We start from the raw sequence: 21676 nt of genomic DNA on the forward strand, positions 1-21676 counted from the left end.
TAGTGGAATGCTGGATGCTGGTGGATTCGTTTCACATCCTCCACTTTGTCACCAGGCATGCTGAAATGGTCATCTTTCTATCAATCTTCAATATAATGGGAGGATTCCAATTATCAACTTTATTTTTCAATATTTGTCAGAAAATGAGAGAAACCAATGCATCTGCTGAAAGAATAACAGCTACCATACCTCCAGCAGAAGGAGACCATCTGGGAAATGTTGCCATTCTATCAGAAATTGAAGCAATGGTTTGATTTCTAGGGTTCAAATTTTCATTTACCGTGATGGAGCAAGAAACTTCTGTCAGATGGTCCACAAGGCAAATTTTGTCTTTCAAGGCAAACAGCAATGACAATCGGTAATGAGGAATTCAAACCAAAAATCAGTTTCCGAGAAAATCAAAACCAAAGTTCAAAGTTTCATGTACTGAAATGGGAGAAGTTTGTTTCTACATGACACAAGTTAAATCATCCCAGGAAAATTTCAGTAACAACTGCATCATTGTTTATTGATAATGCTGGCAATCACAACAGCACAGCAAAGTTGGGTACAATAATGGGGCTAAGAAAACAGCCCAACTGGAATAAAACCGGGAGCAAACACCCCTCCATAAAAGCTCCATTCGACATTGACTAGTTGCTTATTTCTGCCCAACCGAATAGGAGGCAACCTCCAATAATCCCTAGATCCCAATTGACTAAACACTAGAAACATGCAATTGAACAAGAAAGAAATGCTCAAAAATGCGGAAAAAAAAGAGTAAGAAAAAGAGAACATGAATGAGGAGCAGCAGCTGTCTGACTAAATTCCGTTTTCCATCTTTGCCCATTAATCCTTGCAAATGGTTGTCACTTGGAATCCTGCTTCCCACAAAAGCAATGATATTAGTCAGTATATTTGAGTAAACACATCAAAAGAGTTACAAATGATGAGAATATGCAAACCTGACACAATCTTCCAATCCGCAACTTAGAGTTCTGCAAATGGCAATTTTAGCACCCATATCCATAACTAGGACAGTTAACTAACAACATTAAGCATATACTTCAATAATAAAGCTCAAAGGGCAGTCTTTCTAAACAGGCAGGACAAATCCATGAACAGGACTCACATCCAATTCCATGTATTCCAGTTACTTATTGCTACTACTATCTTGAGGATCACTTGAATTTTGATGGGAGCTGCTTTTGGTATCAATGCATGGGGTGAGAGGTGGGAAAGAAGGAACAGCCTGCAATATGAACTTCCGGCCACTTTTCAAGATTGCCAAGGAGCTGGATGACCCACGCTCATGCGATTGAATTTTTGGAGGAGAAACCCGTTTCTGCTTAGGGGAGCTTGCTTTTACTGCCTTGGTGGGAGTAGAAGCATCTTTCAGTATCGTGGGTGTGTCATCTTCCAGTATGTCATAAAGCTCATTGTCAGATTCAAGTCCCTGGAAAATTTTGGTCTCACCTAACTGAGTTGATGGTGGAATTGGTGAACTACGCCAACGAAGGGAGCCACCTGACACAAGATGGTCACTTCCAGGACATAATTGGCCTCTTGAGACATTTGTCAATCCACTTGTTTTGGATGAAGCTGAAGGATTCATGGCTGTTGTTGGAAGAGAGCTTGGCAATGAAGTGAAATGGCACACATCAGAAAGTCTGTCACATCCTGGAGTGAATTGATCTACTTTTTCTGCATTACCATACTCAAATTCATGCTCATAACAAGCCATATCCCAAATTTCTTTTCCTGGTTCAGGGAGAATATTGTGACTATCTGAATTCTTTGGAGATACTGGGGATTTTCCATAAGACGATAAGATCGAAAAATCAGATTCTGGTGATTGAGCATATCTTCTGGAAGGAATTTGAAAATTTGCTGCATCGTTTCCATGGCTAGATAGGAAAAAATATCATTCAGAAAATAAAGGAATAAAGATTAAAAATCTGGTGTATCAAAAAAAAAAAAGAGAAAAAAAAAAGAAATAAAATAAACAAACAAGTCCTACTCTGAGCACTGAAATGATGGCGTCATGGGTGTCATGTTATGTGGATTACAAAGCTCAGGGCGTAAGAAGTCACTCCTTGCTGCAACCATTTCCAGCTTCTTGTCAAAAGAACTTTCCAATCTATCATCATTGGCTCTTCTGCTCATCATTTCTTTGAATGCACCATATTCTGGAAAAGGGGGAAAAATGCAATCAAGATTAGGCAAACTTTATTATTGAGTACATGTATGTAAGGATGCTTCATAAATTTCAGTTGATTGGAAGTAGATACTTTCAATCTCAATACAGATAATTTTATATTGTTGAAATGTTCCTTTTAATCCAAACTTGATAAACTAGCCAATAATTATAGCAACATGACCTAAACGTATGACTGGGTTAGTTACAAATGAACGAACTTTGTTATGAATGTTGAGGACTACATGAAAAATGTTATTTCCAAAAGCAGTCATTTAAGCAACAAATTCTAGAGGTGTTTTTGTTTTTTTGACTTAATTTTAAATATTACTTAAAACTAAATGGTACTTAATAGTATTAGGTATTAAGTTGTTTGTTTTTTTAATATTTTATTTCTATTAAGTATTAAAAAGTAAAAAAAAAAAAAACCAATATGTTACTTTTAGCATTCATTCGGTCAAAAAATTTAAGAAATAAGTAACTAGTCAACAAAAAGTGAAAAAACAAACAATTTGAAACCTCAAAGCAAATAGCTTTCAGCAAAAAGTTAAAAACACAAACACCACCTAACATAACAAGCAATCAAGCATTAATGATGTTGCTTAATTAGTATAAACAAGACTATCGTTGGTGCTCTTTTTACTCTGTTTCTAAATTAGCTATATCAGAATTATTTTGACACAATACATATATAATGACACAAGATGCTATCAAATATAGTGGTAAAATCAAGTGGAGATCTCACTCTTGATTATGGGCTTATTTGGTGCGGTTGTAACTTCAAGTCAAATACTATATATAAATATATATATATATATAATAATTATAATAAATTTTGAATCCTCTTCCTGCAACTTGTTCTGTGAAAGCATCCTATTCCAACTGTACTAAAAAAAGCTTTTAAGGCCCAAAACTCTTTTACTTTAGAGTGCTTAGTATGTCAAATGGGATCTAAGGTGGGGTTTGGTTTTCTATCTGAAGTGCGAGTCTAGATTTGATTGAAATCTGAATAGAAATCAATGCAGAAGTGTCATTGAGACTTTGGATTTCAAATAAAAGTTAAAAGTTTGTCTTTTGTATTACAAAATATGTAAAAATAAGACTAAACTGAGACACACATGCAAACACACAATAATAACATTAGCAGCAGCAACAAATAAACAAACAGGGCCTAAAGTCTTCCTAGGAGCATAAACACCATTTTCCTCCCTTAACCATTAACTAAAGCTAACATTTGACTCTTGCCCAACCAAGGGGCAAAAAAACATTAATGATAAAACAAAACTCAGAGTGAAGTCATGTCTCAACAAGCAAGGCATTTAAAGCTCATTATATAAGCCCCAAAAACAACCTCATTCCATCATAATGGTATCTTTCTGTTCTTTTCCTTTTATTACCCCATTGATATTAGGAATACTATCATATTAATCATAATGAAATAAGTTGTAGAGTCCTCAACTTACCTTCCTTCCTGCCATAGACATTTTTACAACCCTCACAACGGCATCCAGCAGAACATCCAACATTAGCCTTTTAAGAAAAAGCAACAAATCCCAGAACATCCAACATTAGCCTTTTATGAAGAAGCAACAAATCCAAGCTAGAATAAGTGTAAAGGCCAAAAAAGAGATGAGCATGATATCATAAATACAGTGGTATCAACATATGAAACCTGATAGCACTCGCAGTATTTTTTCAAACACATTGACTTCTTGCAATTGCAACCTCTCTTGTGCCTCGCTGATGATGGTGTTGACCTTCCATCTTCCTGTACAGTGAATCCAGCTTGTGAAGAGTCTATGTCATATATACATAAATCCTTGAATAGAATCAAAGTTGAGAGGTTCAATACCCCACTATTTATTGGAGACCCATTGACGGGTGGGACAATCTTTGGAGCAAATGCGAGAGGATTTCGAGATTCAATTTGTTTCCGTGTCTCAAGAACTCTATCATCATATTCAGCTCTGTTGAAGCATCCTACGCAAGCACAACCTTCAGCGCAATAGATTCCGGCAGCAAAACAATCACAATACCTGGAGAGAACTACTTTACATAAATTTACAAAGATGATATGCATTGGGTTTACTACTATGACTGGCATCACTTACAGTTTCAAGCATTTGGACTTCTTACAATTGCAACGTTTGCAACCGTCTCCATCATTGGTGCTTGATGCCTTCTTTCTGGAGTTAAAAAGATACCCCCCCCAAAAAAAAAAGAAAGAAAGAAAAAACAAGTATTGAGAAAAAAATAAAAAAAGAAAGAAAGAAAGAAAACCAAGTATTGAGAAGCACTGAAAAGTCAAAATTGTGAGAAATAACATGGAAGCTTAAGCTTGCCTTCTCTTTTTTGGGCTTGGTTGGTTGAATTCCTCAAGACTGTCCATATGCTCTGAGTTAAACTTTCTCTTATCACATGGAATCTCATGAAGCTCTATTGGCTTCAACAGCAGAGGATCCTTTGATGGTTCCAGACCATGGGAAGACTGAGAAGTAGCAGAACTCATTGCAATTGAAGCCTTATTTTCGTTTCTCCTATCTTCAGTACCAGCTGAATTCTCTATTACATTTGACGGAATTGAGTCACTTATTCTCCATGCACTCGAATAATCTTTCTCTTCTACTTTCAGGCTTGTAGTAGAACTGAAACCCATGGGCACAGCATTGACAATGCTATTTAAGTGCAGGCCAATACCAGATGGCTTGGAACCTGCTAGGGACGAGTTTCCACTGTTTTGAGGAGGAAGCATGGCAGTTACTGGTTGTGAGTAAGCCAATTGCTTGTTGCTGGAAGTTGTAGTTAAATCCACACATGAGGATTCTGGAAGCTCTGAATCACTAGGAGTAGCAAGTAATCTTGAATTGGCTGCAATACTTGTTGGATATGAAAAACTAGGGTTGTTTGTGATAATATTCAATTGAGCCTCTCCAAATTGAAGGCACCGTCTAAGCATGCCACGTTGGTGCTGAGTCTGCTGACTGGCCTACATCAATGTTGTAATTATTATACAGCAAACAGCAAATCCTAAAAGAATTTGATAACCCAAAAAACAGAAAACAAATCCAAATGCTTGCTTCTTTTGATGGCATCATTTCAAAAGGCCAGAATGATTCTGGTCATTTATCAAGTAAACAAAGCCACTTGGCCTTAGTGGCATTGTAATCAAGGATCACATGTCTAGATAAACTTATCACTGTAAAATAAATGCAGAGAAGTAACAGTTCATGATGGAGTTGTCTTTCTATAGTCGAGCATCCATTAAGTCTCTTGGGACATACTTTGTTATGTTAAAAACAATATTTGTCTTATTGTTTGAAATTTCAAAAATTCCTATTAAGACTTTGTTACTCGATTACCGTCTTATCAATATTTTTACTCATAAATCCATAAGCAGTGTTCCGGATGAAAAGCCAATAACCTTCTAAGCTTTTAAGCAGCCTTTGGTACAAGGGGTGGAGAGTGCAGGTGCAACTTTCCTCTGATGTGACAGCTTTCCATGCAGCATTGAAGTTGCACATTCCATCCAAAAACAGGACAGTTAGGCCTCATTTTCCAGCATTATCTCAATTTATTTCCCAGAAACTCGATAGGAAACTTTAACAGGAAATAAAATTTCCATTTTCTCTGTAACCTCTTGCTAAATTAACAAAGCCTTAATGGGTTTGTTAAGGCAAAATGAAGTATAGTGAATACTATCAAACAAAGGAGTTCACGTTTTCCGTGCTGTCACTAAAATATTGGCTTTTCCCTTCCTTTCAAAGCTTTCCCATTTCTTTTTTCCCATATTAATCATAGAATCTTAAAGGAATCATTATCCACATCACAAAGGTTCTAATGCTCCACGCCTGACATTACTTTCCATCAAGAAGGTCTCTTAAAGAAATAGGCATCATGTAAGAGCCATATTTATGAATGAAACACACCCATATGGCCAAAAAGAATGAAAAATAAAGTTGCATAAGACTAAAGTTTCTGAGCGTGTTATAAGCGAAATTTCCCATATGGCCTGAGAATGAACAATGAAGTCACTTAGGAATAAAAGATATTGACCATGTTTTACCAAGATCATGACAATTGGGAACCATCCAAATTTTGGATATATCAAGTTATCAACCACTAGTGTTTTGTTAACAAACTGTGTAAGAAAATAATACTGACCTTCGCCTATCAAAAAAGAGAAAAAAAAAGGGATACTGCCATTTGAAGTGCGGACTCCCTCAGTAACTTCAAACAAAGCATGCTGTTTGCACTCATAACCAAATAGAGGAAGAATGGTTGCACAGAAAATGTACGTGCTCTATCCAGAACTTGTTTTATTCCTGACCAACACAACTTGTCTTTGTCTATAAAAGATGATCCAGTAGGTCCTCCAGAAAGAATGGTTGCACACCAAATTAACATGCATAACACTATTTCTTTCACTATACTCTAGTTTAGCTATTTAGACACACTCCATGAATGCTTTCTTGAAAACTAATATCAAAGGAAAGGAGAAATTTGTCCATAATTTCATCCAAGCTATTTTAAACACAAACAATTTGACTAAGAGCTGCAGAATCTCTCTTTAAACAAGATTTTAACCTCTCTGTCACTTCTCTACTGTCTAATGCATCCTGAAGGATTGAACTTCTTAAATCCATATATTACCCTCTAAATGATTATATATATTCCCTGAGAGCCCTCTAAACTTGTTTCTTTTCCTATGCAAAAACACTCTGTTCTAGCATTTATATGAGAAATAGGCAAGAAAACTAAATGGTGCAACAAGAAAACAAAAGGCAAGCTCATTAGCAGCCAATTGTCAAAGATGGGACCAATATTGACATGTTCATCCCACTCTTCAGGCCTGTTTGGGATGGCTTTCTATTCTAGAAGTTGAGGTCGAAACCAAAGGCATCATTGTCTAACGGTAACATTGATATGATATGTATAAGTTGTATTAAACATGAATAGCTTCTTACATAAGTCAAAATAGATTTTCTAGGGAGAAGTAATATTTTCCTGACTGCATGTTAAGATCTATTTTAAGTCATAATCACATTGAAAAAAAAAAAAAAAAAATCACCCACGTAGCCACAAAACTCTAATTGAGCTTGAAAAGAGCTTTTGGCTTCTCAAAAGCCAATCCATACAAGACCTTCACCCTCTATTTTATTATGTGCTTCATTTATGCATATAGTAGATGTTCTTCCTACACACTATCACTAAAAAATGCATCACATTATCTCTCAAAGAAAGTGCTTTATCATACCTTTCTACATACAAGTGAGTGAGAACAGATCATAGTAATTTTTTTTTTTTTGATAAACCAAGAGAAGAAATCATATTAGAACACGCCAAAACAGGGGGCGCTCCCTAAGTACACCGGCAGTATACAAAGAAGGCCTCACCCAAGGCAACAAAGGAGAAACAAAAACCTAGAAATGCCACAGATGACCAACAAAATCAACCACCCAACATATTCATAAAAGAGAGATAGTCCACGTCCATGAACTGTTGAGACCATTCAAGAAGAGCCCGAAGGAAGAGATTCTTCAAGCTCGTATCTGACTTCTCTTCTTCTTGGAACATTCTTCTATTCCGCTCTCCCCAAATATACCAAAACAAATAAATAGGCGCCATTTTCCAAACTACACTCCTCTTTTTTTCTAGGCCCTTAATTTTCCATTCAAGAAGCAAATTTCTCACTGAGTTCGGGAACACTCACACCACCCCAAAAGAAGAGAGCACCACAGTCCAAAGCTCCCTTGTCTTACCGCAATGAATTAGAATATGATCCGCCGATTCCTCATTCTCTTTACAAAGATTGCATCTATTAACCATAGACCAACCCCTCCCTCATTAACATATCAACAGTAGAAATTTTACCCCAAACAGCTTCCCAAGCAAAAAAACGAGTTCTTAAAGGGGCACACGAACCCCATACCTCCTTTGCTGAAAATAAGGGGCTGTTCTCCACTTTTAAAGACTGATAATAAGATTTAACACTGAACTTTCCTTTTCTCTCAATCTTCCAAATTAGAGAATCCTCCCATTTTTGGACATTTACTGTAGAGATGTAAATTGAAAAAGATTCACCTCCTCCAATTCCCAATCATGAAAGGGTCTTCTAAAGTGCACCTCCCATCCCCCGCCACCACCTCCTTGTCTCCCCCAAAGATCAGCCACTACAGTAGAATTATGGGTTGCAATTCTGAAGAGCAAAGGAAAGAGCTCCTTCAGCTTAGAATCTCTAACCCAATAGTCCCACCAAAATCTGGTACGTCTACCATTTCCAATACGAATACTAGTTCTAAGGAAGAACTCCTCCCATCCCTTTCTAATGTCTTTCCAAAGGCTCATCCCATAGGACTTCCTTACCTCTCTAGTGGTCCAACCCCCTTTCCCCTCTCCAAATTTACCACAATGACTTTCCTCCAAAAACTCTCCATTTCTAAAGAAAATCTCCAGAGCTTTTTTCCAAGCAAAACATGATTAAATTCCTTCAAGTGCCTTAACCCCAAACCCCCATACCTCTTATCTTTGCAAATAGCCGTCCATCTTACCAAGTGGATCCTTCTTCTCTCCTCCACGTCTCCCCACAAGAACTCCCTTTGAATTTTCTCCAATCTAATTCTCACTTTCCTTGAGATTACAAAAAGTGACATAAAATAGATGGGGAGATTTGAGAGAGTGCTCTTGATGAGGGTAAGACGACCTCCCTTAGAAAGGTATTGTTTTTTCCATGTAGCCAATTTTCTCTTGAATCTTTCCTCTACCACATCCCACACTCTACAAGAATTATGAGGGGCTCCAAGAGGTAAGCCTAGATAAGTAGTAGGGAAATTCCCTACTTTACACCCAAAAACCGCAGCGGCTCTGTCCACATCCTCCACTACCCCAATTGGGATAATTTCACTTTTTTTCAAATTTATTTTTAGGCCTGAAACCACTTCAAAACAAATAACAACCCACTTCCAAAAACCAACTGGTTCCTATTATCCCCGCAAAAAAAATGAGTGTCGTTGACGAACAAGAGATGGGAAACCGAAGCCCCTTCTCCATTTCTCCCTATTACCCTGAATCCTCTAATGAAACCTTTCTCCTCAACTTTTGAGATTAAGCTACTAAAAGCTTCCATGATTAGCACAAATAGATAAGGTGAGAGTGGGTCTCCCTGCCTTAGGCCTCTACATGTTGAAAAAAACTCTGTGGAAGTTCCATTCACCAAAACTGTCATTCTCACAGTTGATATGCAGAAAAATATCCAACTACGCCACTTGGGCCCAAACCCCATTTTCTCCAAGACTGAAAGAAGGAACTTCCAACTAACGTGATCATAAGCCTTTTCAATGTCCAATTTGCACACTAAACCTGCACCGGCGCTTCGCTTCCTTGAGTCTATCGCCTCATTAGCTACCAAAACCGCATCTAATATCTGCCTCCCTTCCATAAAAGCGTTCTGACTGTACGAGACTAGTTTTCCCATCACTCTTTTCATCCTATTTGCTAAGACTTTGACAATAATTTTATAAAGACTCCCTAATAGGCTGATGGGTCTAAAATCCTGCACATCACTAGCTCCCTCTTTCTTCGGGATAAGCACTAAAAAAGTTGCATTATGGCTACGAAAAACAGTATTCTTCACATAGAACTCCTCAAAGACCTGCATCACTTCCCCCCCAACGATAGGCCAACAAAACTTCCAGAATGCTAACGTAAAACCATCCAGCCCTGGAGCCTTATCTCCTCCCAACTCTGAGATAGCTTTGTAAACCTCCTCTTCCGAAAAATGCCCCTCCAAAGTCTCATTATCCAAAGCAACAAGCGTTTTAAATGGACTTGACTCCACATCTGGTCTTCTCACCCGAGGTTCCTCAAACAAGGATTTAAAATAAGACCCAATCCCTTTAAGCTCCTCCTCTTTACTCAACCGAACACCCTTATTTGTCAGGCTGCTAATAAAATTTTCCCTCCTCCTTGAATTGGTCATGCAGTGAAAAAACTTAGTATTGCTATCTCCCTCCTTTAGCCAAAGAGCCCTTGACTTCTGCCTCCAAGAAATTTCTTCAAGGATGGCACAGTGGCTGAATTCATCTCTAGCTATCCGCTGGCTATTCCTATCTTCCTTAAAAAGAGGACCACACCTTTCTAAACTGTCCCAAAATTTTAACTCCTCCAAGGCAGCATCCTTCCTAACTGTCACATTGCCAAGGGCCTCTTTATTCCACCTCTTCAAATCATATTTCAAAGCCTGAAGCTTCTTTGCAAGCACAAAGCTAGGTTCCCCCCTACAACTGTAGGACTGCCACCAATCTTTAAACTTGTCCATGAAACCTTCCACCCTTAGCCACATATTTTCAAACCTAAACGGGCTTTTACCTGTTCTCATCCCTCCACAGTCTAACAAGATCGGCCAGTGGTCAGAAACAGGTCTTGAAAGAAAAACTTGCATTGCCCCCGACATCTGTTCCTCCCAATCTCCTGAAAACAGAAAGCGATCTAACCGAGCCTTTAGGGATCCTCCTTCCCCTCCACTCCAAGTGAAAGTTCCACCTCCCAGGGGAGGATCAACTAATTCAAACTCCTCTATAAAGCCTGAAAAATCCCTCATCATGGTTGACATCTGTCTGCCATTACTCTTTTCAACTGGGAACCTCACTACATTGAAATCCTCTGCTATACACCACGGATCACCCCAAAGCCCCTTGTAGCGGCTAGCTCCTCCCATAGCTCCCTCCTCTCCTTACCATTACACGGTCCATATAAACCAGAGAAGACCCACAAAACCCTCCTCGTAGTTTTTAAAACTGCAAGAAATAGAAAAAGAGCCCACTTCAGCCTCCAACCCTTCCAAGACTCTCTTATCCCATATCACTAGCACCCCACCTGCCGAGCCCCTTGCATCTAAGGAAACCCAACCCAAATTTCTACCAATCCCCAAGCTTCTTACAATTCTATCAGACATCTCCTTCATTTTTGTCTCTTGAAAACACACCAAATATAGTTTGTGTTTTCTCACCATCGACTTAATAACCATTCTTTTATTAGGGTCATACAACCCTCTAATGTTCCAGGACATTATTTTAAGCTTCATAAGGAACCACAGTAATTTGCCTTCCCAACTCCCCTTCCTCTGCCTCTCTTCCAGCCAGCCCATCATAGTTAATAGTACTGACCAGCTTCTTCAGCTCCTTTTTCTCCCTTGAAGCTGACAATGTTCCTCTCTTGCTATCATTAGGCTTCCTGATAACACCCCTTCTATTATCAATCTCCTTAAGGATTCTCAAAATGTCATCTTCAAAGCCTTCAATCGAGACCCCCACCGTCTTACAAAATCCCAGAAATTTCTTCTTTACCCAAGGGGATTTGATATTTTCCCCTTCTCCTGCTACAGTTATGTGAAGAGGTGGCGTCTGAAGCTCTTTACCCCGAGACTTAGGGGTTACCCTTTCTGGCAGGGTGAAGGAACGACCATCCTTGAGGATCACCCTTAACGGCACCTCAGCCTCCAAAGGATTGTCACACGTCACCTCAAACTGCCATGCCAACGGATACTCCACAGAGTCCCCCATTCCCGAAGTAGAAGGAGAAAAAAAGCCAGAAAACTCCCCAAACACCCCTCCAAAGGTAGTCGATCTAGGGAACATACCTGGCGAATGACTTTTCAGAGGCAACTCCCTGCTGCCTTGGTCCAGCGGGTCGCCTTCTTCTCTAAACTCTCCCCAACAAAGCTAGGCCTCTGAAGCTTCGTCTTGAGCTCCCCTGACTTAGAGGCAAGGAGCCCTAGGATTGAATCTTGGATTGATTCTTGGGCTAGCCCCTTTTTAAGCCCTTTTAAGTTATTAGGCCTGACAATCACAACCCATTTCCCTTTCTTCTTATATAAGCCCAAGCCCGGTCTTTTAAAAGGAAGCTTGGCCCGATGGAGACTGGGCTTCCCACTGCCAGATGGCCCTCCCAGCTTGGCCCACTTAGAGATTTCCTCGCCCAACCCATCCACAGATCTCCTTCCACCGCCAAAAATCAGCTTTCTGTCTCTCCTGTCTACTGCAGCCGACCCACTCCCTGTCGTGTCACTCGTCTCATCTACCAACCCAGCACCCTCTTGCATAGAAACAAGGTCTTCACAACCTACTATCCTAGCCTTTTCCTCGGGAATCCGGAGCCCCTATCTAGAGACTCCATCACCTACGACTGCATCAGAGTTTCCTTCTCCATAGCACATCCCTTTCACGCGCATCATCTTGCGTGACTCACACCCCCCTTCCTCCTACTGAAGGGAGGCCCTGCTCTCTGGTTCACCTTCCCTTTGAATCTTTAAACTATTCGCCACCTGAAGAGACGAGAACCACACCGAGTCCTCCCACCATAACGGGATAGAGAACGAAGCAAACCCCGCTATTACCTCTAAACTTCCAGGCACCTCCTTTCCATTGTTCTTAACAAGGATTCTAACCCCCTTCCTGTAAATAGATTTTTTGGTCTCCTCATCCATATCTACAAATCCCCCACAAGAATCCCCCACCCTTTTAAAGAACTCCATACTCCAGAACTGAAGCGGCAACCCTGGGATTCTCACCCAAGATACATCCCTCTGGAATTCCCTCCTAGAGCACCCCATAGTTGGAGCCCACCAGTCTAAAGATAATCGGACACCATTGAGGCATCGGCTCCCCTCCTCCAACACTTTTTGAGCATCTCCCACTTTAGAAAATTCAAAAAGAAACAAGGAATCACTTAAGGAAGCTACACTCACTTGACCACTAAAACTCCAATGGGTGTTTGCCCAAATCTCCACCACCCTTAAGTCGGGAGCTGCCTCATTCTCGGCATTCCATCTTCCCACCAAACATCGTCTGAGATCTTTCAATTTGGAAGTCTAAGCCTCGTTCCCTACTTCAACCCAAACTTCCTCACTTCTTCCTTTAGCCTTCCTCTTGAATGCATCTACATAGCTTAAACCGGGTCTTACAAGAGAAGTTTCATTCCCTCCACCATAGGTGCCAGAGTCCTCTGCTCCATGCTTAGAGCCATCACCAACTTTGGCTAACTCCTTCAGCTTGCTTCTGAATAAGTCCCAACCCAAGAGGTCAAATCCCTCTAGTATAATAATGAAATATCTCCTATCATCTTCTGAAAGGACTGAAAACAAGAGGTAACGTCCAACATCATTTTGGTGCATTTCTATTCTAAACCTCCTACCTCGATCATTCACGTCTCCCTTGAATAGTTTCTTCCCTCTCCACTTGCAGCATGCTTCAATCGACTTCAGAAACCACACCACTACCCCTCTACTTGCCTTGATCCATCTTCGGAAGCCTTTACCTTTCTCCACTATCTGCACCTCACCCCTACCCTTTGACCAGACAATCCTCACCTCAAAGGATTTGGAATCAATGCGGAAGAAGCAAGACTCCATTCTTGTTCATAGAACATATCATAGTAATATAAAGTCCATAAAGATGGAAAGCATATATCTAACGAGGAAGAGTGCTAGTTAGAGAAACTAATTCAAAGTATGTGAATGGCTATACATCCAAAATATAAAATACATGTTAAAACACCAATATGATAAAAATATTTAGAATGATATCATAAAGTGAAGGGCCTAGCCATCTTTCAAATTAAGCCAATGCTACAAAGCTTATAATGATGTACTCATCTAGTGTTTGTCTTTTACATCCACATTGTTTTGTATCCATGTTCAATCTCTGCATTCATGCAACCCTAGATAATATATAACTTAGTATAAAAATTAAAGATGTAATAGTTTGCACCTCAGGATCATGCAGCACTGTGTTCTCAACAGGCCCATTTGAGATTTCTCCTGCTTGCTGAGCACAATTTTCATCCATCCGTACAATCTGCAATGCTTCGGGCATCAAATGGGGAGTGCAATCCAGTTCATCCTGATTGCCTCCTGCAGTCTGCAATTTAACATCTTGTGATATATTATAACAGAGTTTAACAAACAGAAACTTCTCTGTCAAGATTTATAATTTTATGCTCCTAATTTGATATAAGGCAAGAATCAGCAGTTACCTGAGCCACTGAACTTTCATATAACTGTTCAGAAGCATAGTCCACAGACAAATTAGATTCTACATTTAGGACTTCTGTAGATGTCCTTTCACCACCTCTTTGCTTTCCATCAGTTGGCACTGGCTTAACATTGAATGCTGACTTTCCTTGAAGTTCATCTTCAGCTTGCTCTAACAAAGCTGGAGATGCATCCAGTTCCCTCTTTTTATCTACACTGATATTTTTTTTGTCAAAAAATCTTGCGGTGGTATTGTTTGAGTCTGTAAAACCACTTTGTAATGATTGAAGTGCATCATTAGATTGATTCAAACAAGAACCAGCTGAATGTGCAGAAATTGCAGAGTCTGCCTCCATGGTATCAGCCAAGTATTCATCAACACACCCAGAGGAGCTGCAGGGTTGGTCTTGCACAGAGTCCTTAATATCACATTCCTTCTCAACTTTAGCTACCAACCCAGTGTTCAATTGGGCATTTGCATTATCAGAAATATTTGAAACAGCGGCCACTTTCTTGCCTCTCCCATTGTCTGTTGAAAACTGTACATGATGGCATTGCGTCCTAAGAAAGAATGATAAGTTTTCAGATAGTCAATTCCAAAGTCCCAATCCATGTACTTCAATCTGAAAGCAATTCTAAAGTCTGAATCCCAGTACTTCAATCTGAAAGAAATAAGTTCATAGTGAAACTAAAATATGCCAAACCTTTTTAGAAAACTTGTTTCGTGATGCGGATTTATCCGTGGTGATGTAAACACAAGAGGAGGAGAACAAAGTCCTGGGAATTCTTGTGCAACGTGTGCAGCCTTGACAGGTTTTATAGGAGACAGGTTGCTAACGTATGTAGAGAAAGGGGAGTCCTGAAATCAAAAGGAAATAAGAAATAAGAAATCCGAACTTCGAAGAGGGGACAAAGTGATAGTTTTGAAGGGTTGCCTACCAAACATGATGTTTAGAATCATAAAATGAAATCTCCAGTTAGAAAATCACAATGTATTGTAAGCATTAAAGACTTCCTGTGGCACCACTATGTGTTAGTATCTAAGTGATTAGCCACATGATGCTGACATATAATTCTCCCAGGAAAATGATAGCCTAAAGTAATCTCTTCAGATCATTCGATGAAATCTCAGCATCCCTTCGGATATCATCATTCTGAGTGAGAGAGAACATCTAAAGAAACTTTGTATTTTCGGTTGAGTAGAAAATGCAAAACAATGGCAGCCTTAAAACCGCAATAAACCTAATAACAAAGTTCACACTTCACACATCAAATGCTAAGTGGCAATAATTGCAGAATCGCCCATTTAACGATACACACCAATCACTCAGAAAAACCACACGCCCGCCTTAAAACCGGACCAAAACCCTCTACACCCACTTTAAATCCAACACCAGAATTCGACCCAGAAATGAAGCATTAAACCCTAACCTCAATGGGCACCAAACCTTCACCACATATACAACAAACTAAAAACAAAAAACTGCTTAAAGTGACCATCACCCACAAGGAAAATAAATAAAAAGAAAAAGAAAAAGAAATGACAATCTAGATCAACTGGAACTAAAACAGCGAACAAAGAACTGATTGCATGATACAAAGAAATGAAATGTAGAAGAATACAGATACATATAAGGAGAAAGGTGATTACTTGAACTGGAGGAGATTTTGATGAAGAAGTGGCGGTGGTTGCAGCAGTTTCAGGAGGGGGAATTGGAGGAAATGTAGTGACTTGAAGTGGGGGAGATTGTGAAGAGGATTTGGTTGTGGAGGTGGTGGTCTTAGCAGTTTCAGGAGAATCCATAGTAGTATCAAACCCTAACCCTAACCCTAATCCCTAAAAGCCTCTATCTCCCTCCTCTCTTTCTTGATCTCCTGAAACAGATGACAAAAATGTCTCACATTTTTTCCTGAGAAAAGGAAAAAAAATAAAAATAAAAATGCAAGGGAGATAGTGTGAGAGAGCGGGCGTTTCAAAAGCGAGCGGGAACACTGGCCTTGTCACCATTTGGTCTGGGCCTGGCCCATCTAACTCCTGCCTGTATGGTTCTTTAGCCCAGCTAAAGTCCGACTCTATCTTCAGTTCGTTAGTATGAAATATTTTTATAAATAGTCAACTAATATTTAAAAATAAAAATGATCTGAATAATGCTTTTGATAATATTGTATAACAAAAAAGAGATTTTTGAAATAAATTTTATATATACTAATCCAAAATTTATTTCAAGTGATTTTTTATGATATTGTTTGAATACGTTTTCTTATTTTTTTTAATTTTTTTTTTAAAAAAAGATGATATTACCTTCTATCTAAAACTCATGAAATCTTATGTATTTTAAAAATTATTTAAAAAAATTGAGGTATTAAAAAATTTTACTATTTCAATTTTAAAAATAATATTTTAAAGAGATAAATAACTAATTTTTTATTTCTAAAAATAAAAAATTATATTCAACCAAGTATTAATTTTTTTAACTGGTTTTTAAATTTTTTTTTTACTATCTCATCTTTATAAGAAAAGTTTTTTTAATCATTAAGAGGTGTTTAGTAAATTAACTTAATAATTTATAGTGATTTAATACTTAATTATGTTTTTAAATAAATTAAATATATATTTATTAAAATAACTTAATATCTAAAAAGATTGTGTTCTTTCTACATATATGGAAATCTAAGTCTTTCAACTCTCTATTTTATTGAATTAACTATGACTAATCTAATAGAGTAGGGTTAATAAGAAGTTTAACTATGACGATCGGAAGAGGCACAATTTCAATTCAACAAGTCGAGTATTAACTTTTCTACATTCCCAATATCCCATTAATTGAGACTTCCTATGCATAACTGTAGCCTTTTGTTATACCCAAAGGGTACTTAATGCCTCCATCAACTACTAAGTTGTAATACTTAAAAACTATTTTAAGTCGTAAGTTATAATAATTAACTTATTCTTACTTAAATTTAGAATTATGTTTACAAAATTTTTTTTGAGATTGATATAAGTTAAGTTATAAAATTTAAGAGGTGTTTAGTAAAACTTAATACTTATTATATTAATAACTTAAGTTCACTTTAAATTAAATTATATTTAATTTGTTAATTTAAAACTTATTATTTAATTTTGACTTTAAATATTAAAGTTATTTTATAAAATTAATTTAAAATTTATTATAAATCATCAAATAAATATATTTATCCTTATAAATTATAATTAGGGTAAAGAAGATCAAGTAACAATGAAGATTGTAAAATAACAAAAAAAATCGTGAAGGTAAGTAAGGTAAATAGAGGTAAAAGGTAAAATAAAAAGTTGGATTTAAGAATAATAAAAATTGTTTTTACTTGTTATTTGAAATTATTTTTAATTTTAAGTTGTATTATTAAATTATTTTATTAAACATATTTAATGACTTAAGTTATTGAGTCATTTTAAGTTATAAAAATTAATTTACCAAACACCCACTTAATTTATTAAACATCGAAAGTTTAATTCTCTTACTACTATTTTAAAATTTTAATATGTATAGATTTACATGAATCAAATTGGATAAAAAAGAATAAATATCATCAAGAGGGTTGAATTTAGGTTCACAAAATACACTACTAAACTTTGAAAATTCATGTATTTTAACATTAAAGCTTTGAAAAATTGTATACATATATACATATATTTTTTTTGGACACAACCTACTGAACATGATAGGCCCTAATACTTAAAATATTGATAAGGCTTGTTAAAAGCATGGACAAAATAATGCACCATGCTATTTTTGTTTGGCAAATTACTCAGTCTATAATAATAGAAATTGAATATTCTTTTGGATTTACATGAATCCCAATTTAATAATACTATAATATAATTAAAAAATGTAGTAGGTGGGAAACCAATCAAACCAACCAACCATGAAGATTATTATGTTCAACAACTTTATACTTATTTAATATTCTCTCATAATGTGCCAACATATTTAATAGGTTTATGTAGTCAATCAAGCATGCAAAAGATTTGATTTGATGATTTTGTTTTATATTTGTTTTTTTAATGAAACATGTTTCACGCAATCACATTAAAATAATCATAAAATAATTTTTTTTTAAAAATAATTCAAATTTTATGCAAGTCAAAAGTAGTATTTAAGATGGTCAAAGACAATACCTATATCATTAACATGTAGTATATGAATGATTACATATAATACATTTGACAAAAAAAGTACGAAATATTAATTATTTTTAAATAATTGCTTGAAAATTATATTTTATAAAATTGAGTTCCTATTTTGTGTATGAGAACACTTTTTTTTTTTTTGTTATTTTATGTATCATCTTTTGAAAATTAAATAATAATTTCTTGAATACAATTTTTAACAAACCCATTTGAAAACAAATTTTTAGCCTAAATTGAAAGTAAAATCTCCATTTACGATATTTGATTTTAAACTTCAAGGTTAAATTATATATAAAATATTATTAATATGCTTAACGATTTAAGATGATTTTAAGTTTTCGTATTATAATCAAGTTATTGATTATTTAATTTTTAGTTTTAAATAACTATATTTATTAAAGATAACTTACATACAATTTTTTTTTTTTCCGAATTGTTGAAGTACCATATTTACCTTTATTGATATTAAGTAATGGGGTTATGATGGAGAAATGAGGGGAAGAAGAGACATGAACCATTAAGAGAAAATATTTTTAAAATTTAGAAAAGTTAAATTATTTTCTTTTATTTTGAAGTATAATATTAAATTATTTTATTATGTTAATATATATAATTATTTAAATTAAAATATTAAAATATTAATTATGTTAACTTATTAAATTAATTCTTCCAAACATTCCCTTGGCATTGTGTAAAATTTTGCCTATTTGTCCAGGCCTTGGTCTTGAATTTTTCCATTTACATGATGTGGTGGCATAAACAAATACACTAGCTGTGTACTATTATAATATAATGTTCTTGGCAATATGCCATCAAGATTTCAATATCTTGATTCATAATTTTTTTCTTTGATTTCAAATGGGTTGCTGCATTGGAATTGTCGGCAGCTTCGCATTTTGACTTTTCATGCACAAGATTGTTTTCAAACCTTATTGCTTACTGACTGTAGATGAACTAGCTTTTTTAAAATGGTCACAACCCGTGGCCTTTGCAGGGTGGCGCCCTCTTTGCAATTTGAACCCGATTTAAGTGCAAATATTTATGCCTGCATGGACTTTGTGGATCACAAATAAACAAGGGGCAAATCTACTTTGTCATACTTTGTGACGTAGAACGGATGAAACTGCAATATCCCACATTGGTTGAACCTTATATGGGAATGTGGTCTCACATCATTTGATATTGGAATAAAATTGGGCCTAGCTTGCTTGTCTCATACTCAACCATTGAGTGGGAGAGTATGATGTAGGATGGATGGAATTCCAACGTCCCACATCAACTAATTGCTAACTTTGGTTGAGCGTTATATGCAGGATTACCTATACTCCTTAGTATTTTTCAACTTTATATGTAGGAATTACCTCTACTTCTTAGTCTTTTAGGAGCGTATGTGGTATTACATCATTTAATATTTGAGTAAGGTTTTGTATAACTTGCCTCATACTCATTGATATAGACTTTAACAATTGAGTGGAGGAGTGTGACATAGGTCGTATAGGAAGTCCAATGTCCTACATCGACTGATTACCAATATTTGTTGGACCTTATATGTGAGACCACCTCTAGCTAACTCCCATTAGTTTATACTTTTGGGGAGTGCATATGAGACCTACAACTAGGCCATGAGGCCAATGCCACTGTCCTATCATTGGGTTGTTTAAAGAGGGATAAATTAACACTTATTTGAATTACCTAATAGTTTCACTGAAATTTATATTGCATGTAGTTCTGCACATAAGAGTCATAACCTCTACTCCTCATTGCTTAAGCTTTTGGAGTGTATGCGAAATTGCATCATTTGGCATCAAAGTAAGGTTTGACCTAGCTTGCCCTGTGATCATTAACATGGGTTTCAACAATTGAGGGAGGGAGTTTGATATCAGACGTACGAAAGTTCAATGTCCTACATCAGCTGATTACCAACGTTAGTTGGATCTTATATGTGAGACTACTTCTAACCCCATTAGTTTAAGCTTTTAGGAGTGTATATGAGACCTATAACCGGGCCATGAGACTGGTGCCACCAGCTTCTCCTTGAGTTGCTTAAAGAGAATAAATCAGCACTTATTTAAATTACCTAATAGCCTTACAGAATTTCATATTGGGTGTAATTCTGCAGATAGGAGTCATAGAACAAGACAGTCAGGGTTTATGATCATTTAGGAAAAATGATAAGTTCTCCAATATGATAGTAAGCTTCTTTGGCACAGTTAAATGCCATATCCTGCAATGTAAGAAAGTGAAAATCTCTTGCTAGTCATCGCCTAGCATCATTTTGGATTTTCATATATAGATGGCCCTAATAGAAGTACCCCTTTTTTCCTCCATAACAAAAGTACTTTAAATGCTAAAACAAATATCTTGCTGGATGGTGACATGAACCCCAAAATTTCTGATTTTGGCATGGCAAGAATCTTTAGGGAGAATGAGACTAGAGCAAAAACAAATAGAGTTTGTCGGGACATTGCAAGTAGAAACAGTTTCTTCCCAAGGACAAATATATAAGCATGTAATTCTTGTATAGAATTAAATTGAGTACATCTTTTCTATTTCCTTCACATTTCCAATGCCTGTTCAATGTGACTCAGTATTTCGTCCTGTAGAAAGTGCCCAAAACCATCCAGACGTGCTTTCAACTCAGTATGTTGTCTTGTGTTGGGCTTTGTGGAGCCTAGTTTTGTTTGATCCGGTTTGACGACCCGACCCGAATAATATTGCATGACCTTTTTAATGGGAGATTTATTGAGGCCTGTTGGGCCCGTTTAGCCCATTGTGGAACCATCTTTTGCAATTAGGGTTTTTTAGTATGGTAGGGTTGCCGTGCTATATATATATAGAGAATATTGTAGCCGCCAAGTTGTACTCTGTATTCTTCCCTGATAATAGTGATATCCCTGCAACTCCGTGGACGTAGGCAAATTGCCGAACCACGTAAATACTGTCTTGTGCGTGTGATTGTTTTTCTTTGGCGTGTGTTTTTCCTCTAATTTTTTGTTTCTCACGGGTTGGGAATTCGGTTTAATTCCCTACAACTGGTATCAGAGCCTAGGGTTAGGTTTGAGTGGGAGCAATGGCAGAGGAAGCAGGAAAGGCGTCTGGAATAGAAAAGTTTGATGGCACAGACTTTGCGTATTGGAGGATGCAGATTGAAGATTATCTCTATGGGAGAAAATTACATCTGCCTCTTTTGGGGACAAAACCTGAGAGTATGAAGGCTGAGGAATGGGCGCTTCTTGACAGACAGGTTCTAGGAGTTATTAGGTTAACTCTGTCTAGGTCTGTTGCACACAATGTTGTAAAGGAGAAG

The 21676-nt window shown here is 36.9% G+C and overlaps 1 protein-coding gene across 1 annotated transcript; it reads right to left on the reverse strand.

The window, feature by feature from the left end:
• Positions 1-481: 481 nt before the first annotated feature.
• On the reverse strand, positions 482-16134 carry LOC100261127 (CRC domain-containing protein TSO1). The gene is made up of 12 exons (XM_002282457.5): positions 15853-16134; positions 14906-15060; positions 14204-14762; positions 13939-14088; positions 4519-5162; positions 4288-4362; positions 4029-4212; positions 3849-3944; positions 3640-3706; positions 2000-2168; positions 945-1886; positions 482-860 (listed from the first exon to the last, which is right to left on the reverse strand). Exons 1-11 carry the CDS (start codon positions 16003-16005, stop codon positions 1133-1135), a joined length of 3006 nt encoding a protein of 1001 aa, XP_002282493.2. The 5' UTR covers positions 16006-16134; the 3' UTR covers positions 482-860; positions 945-1132.
• Between the last annotated feature and the right edge of the window lie 5542 nt (positions 16135-21676).

The sequence above is a fragment of the Vitis vinifera genome, chromosome 4, assembly GCF_030704535.1.
Source record: "Vitis vinifera cultivar Pinot Noir 40024 chromosome 4, ASM3070453v1".
NCBI lineage: Eukaryota > Viridiplantae > Streptophyta > Magnoliopsida > Vitales > Vitaceae > Vitis > Vitis vinifera.